At 23.2% G+C, this 1,846-nt stretch overlaps 1 protein-coding gene across 1 annotated transcript; it reads left to right on the top strand.

Moving 5' to 3' along the window:
- Positions 1-548: 548 nt before the first annotated feature.
- LOC101255929 (signalling peptide TAXIMIN1-like protein) lies at positions 549-1,632 on the top strand. The gene is made up of 2 exons (XM_004248093.5): positions 549-806; positions 1,326-1,632. The coding sequence occupies exons 1-2, from the start codon at positions 691-693 to the stop codon at positions 1,447-1,449; spliced, it is 240 nt and encodes a 79-aa protein (XP_004248141.1). The 5' UTR covers positions 549-690; the 3' UTR covers positions 1,450-1,632.
- Positions 1,633-1,846: the final 214 nt, after the last annotated feature.

Here is a 1,846-nt window from a genome sequence, read left to right as displayed (position 1 = left end):
ATTGGTTCTAATAACACTTAATTTATATCGGTAAAGACTTAACCTTCTTTATTAATGTCAATATCTAATACCATTAAAGATTGTTTTTGTTATATATATATATAAAAAAATTTAAATTTTAAATATTAATAAAATAAAGTATTTAACATCTCATCTTTTCTAGATAAAGATAGAAACATTATTTCTAAAAGTCCTCAAAAATTTATTATTGGAAGCAAATTAATTTATATTCCAATTTGACCTTATTTTTTACTCATCTAGAACTAATCAAACCTTTTTCTTTTTTTAAAAAGAAATTGAACAATGGAAAGACCTTGGAAGGGGGGTTGGTCAACTTATATATACAATAAATAAAAATAACATAACGTGTTTGGTGAGATATGAAAATTTCATAAATAGAATAAAAATAAATTAGAAGTTGCCAAGAAAAAGGTTTAATTTTGGTTACATAAAAACCATATTCTATAAAGGAAAATATCATTAAATTCACAATCACCCCCCCCCCCCCCCACAATCCTACCTATATATATTATTACTCCTTATCTCCCTCTCTCCTTTTCTTTTGAACAAACTTTAGATCAACAAAGAAAAAACCAACAAAAAGAAAATAGAAAAAAAAAAGATCTTGATTTTTTTTTTAATTTTGTGGTGAAAAACAAATCTTGATATTACAAAAATTAAAAAAAAAATATGTGTTGTTGTGGAGATGATTGTCAATGTAGACCTTTAGGTTTTCTATTGGGTCTTCCCTTTGCTTTTGTTGCTCTTCTTCTATCTATTGTTGGTGTTATCATATGGATTGTTGGGTAAGTTCATTATTCTCTATTATCTTTCTTTTTATTTTATATCGAGTCAGAAATTTAAATAAGGAGATTCAGAACTCGAATTTTCTAAATCCCTTTATGGTTTACTAAAATCGTCATGATAAAAAATGAGAATTTATAACGAATATTCAAAATTTGTATAAATCAACCCAAATTTTAATTATGAGAAGATTTTTTTTTCTTTTTTTTTTTAGTAGTTAATTCTTATGAGTTTCTTTGTTAGTTCACTAGAATTTTAATCTTGTGTCAAGTAGATTCAATAATTATTATTTATACAGTATAATTCTTCAATGAAGCTCCGTTATATTTCACAATAATGAAAATAGTAGCGGAGCTACATAGTCTGATTAAATTTCTAAAAATAAGCAGTTTTTAACTACTTAGCCAAAACAAGCTAAAAAAACAATTTATTGAAATAATTCTTCTTGATTTTGATAAAAAATTAACAATTTATTTTTCTTTCAAATTATTATTTTCTAATTTTTATTTTATTTTTTGCAGAATTACATTGAGTTGTTTATGTCCATGCTGTATTTGCGTAACAGTATTGGTAGAAATGGCTTTGGCATTAATTAAAGCACCCTTTTCGGTTATGAAGTGGTTTACTGAACAAATTCCATGTTAGAAAAAAAAATATATATTTAATTTTTTTTTATGTATTTTTTTTCTTTCTTTTGTGAGAAAATAAATTAGGTTTATTTTAATATTGTTGAACTTGTTTTTTTTTTTTAATTTAATTATTGAAATTGATTACTAGTATTGTTTTTGGTATTACTACATAATGTATATATATTTGTTGTTGATGTTATTCTTTTCAGTGTTATTATATTTCCTTTTTCATATATTTTATTTAAGCGAAAGATTTCTAAAAAATATTCAACTTTTATCTTTATAAAATAGAAATAAAATTATATATGTGTTATTACTAGATCGCGATGAAGCAATAATTTATTTATATTATAAATAAACCCTTTTTGACATTACCCTACTCCTAATTAAATGAATGTTTGTCTTTTTATATG

Source organism: Solanum lycopersicum, chromosome 10, assembly GCF_036512215.1.
Source record: "Solanum lycopersicum chromosome 10, SLM_r2.1".
Lineage (NCBI taxonomy): Eukaryota > Viridiplantae > Streptophyta > Magnoliopsida > Solanales > Solanaceae > Solanum > Solanum lycopersicum.
This window is presented reverse-complemented; position numbering and strand designations above follow the sequence as displayed.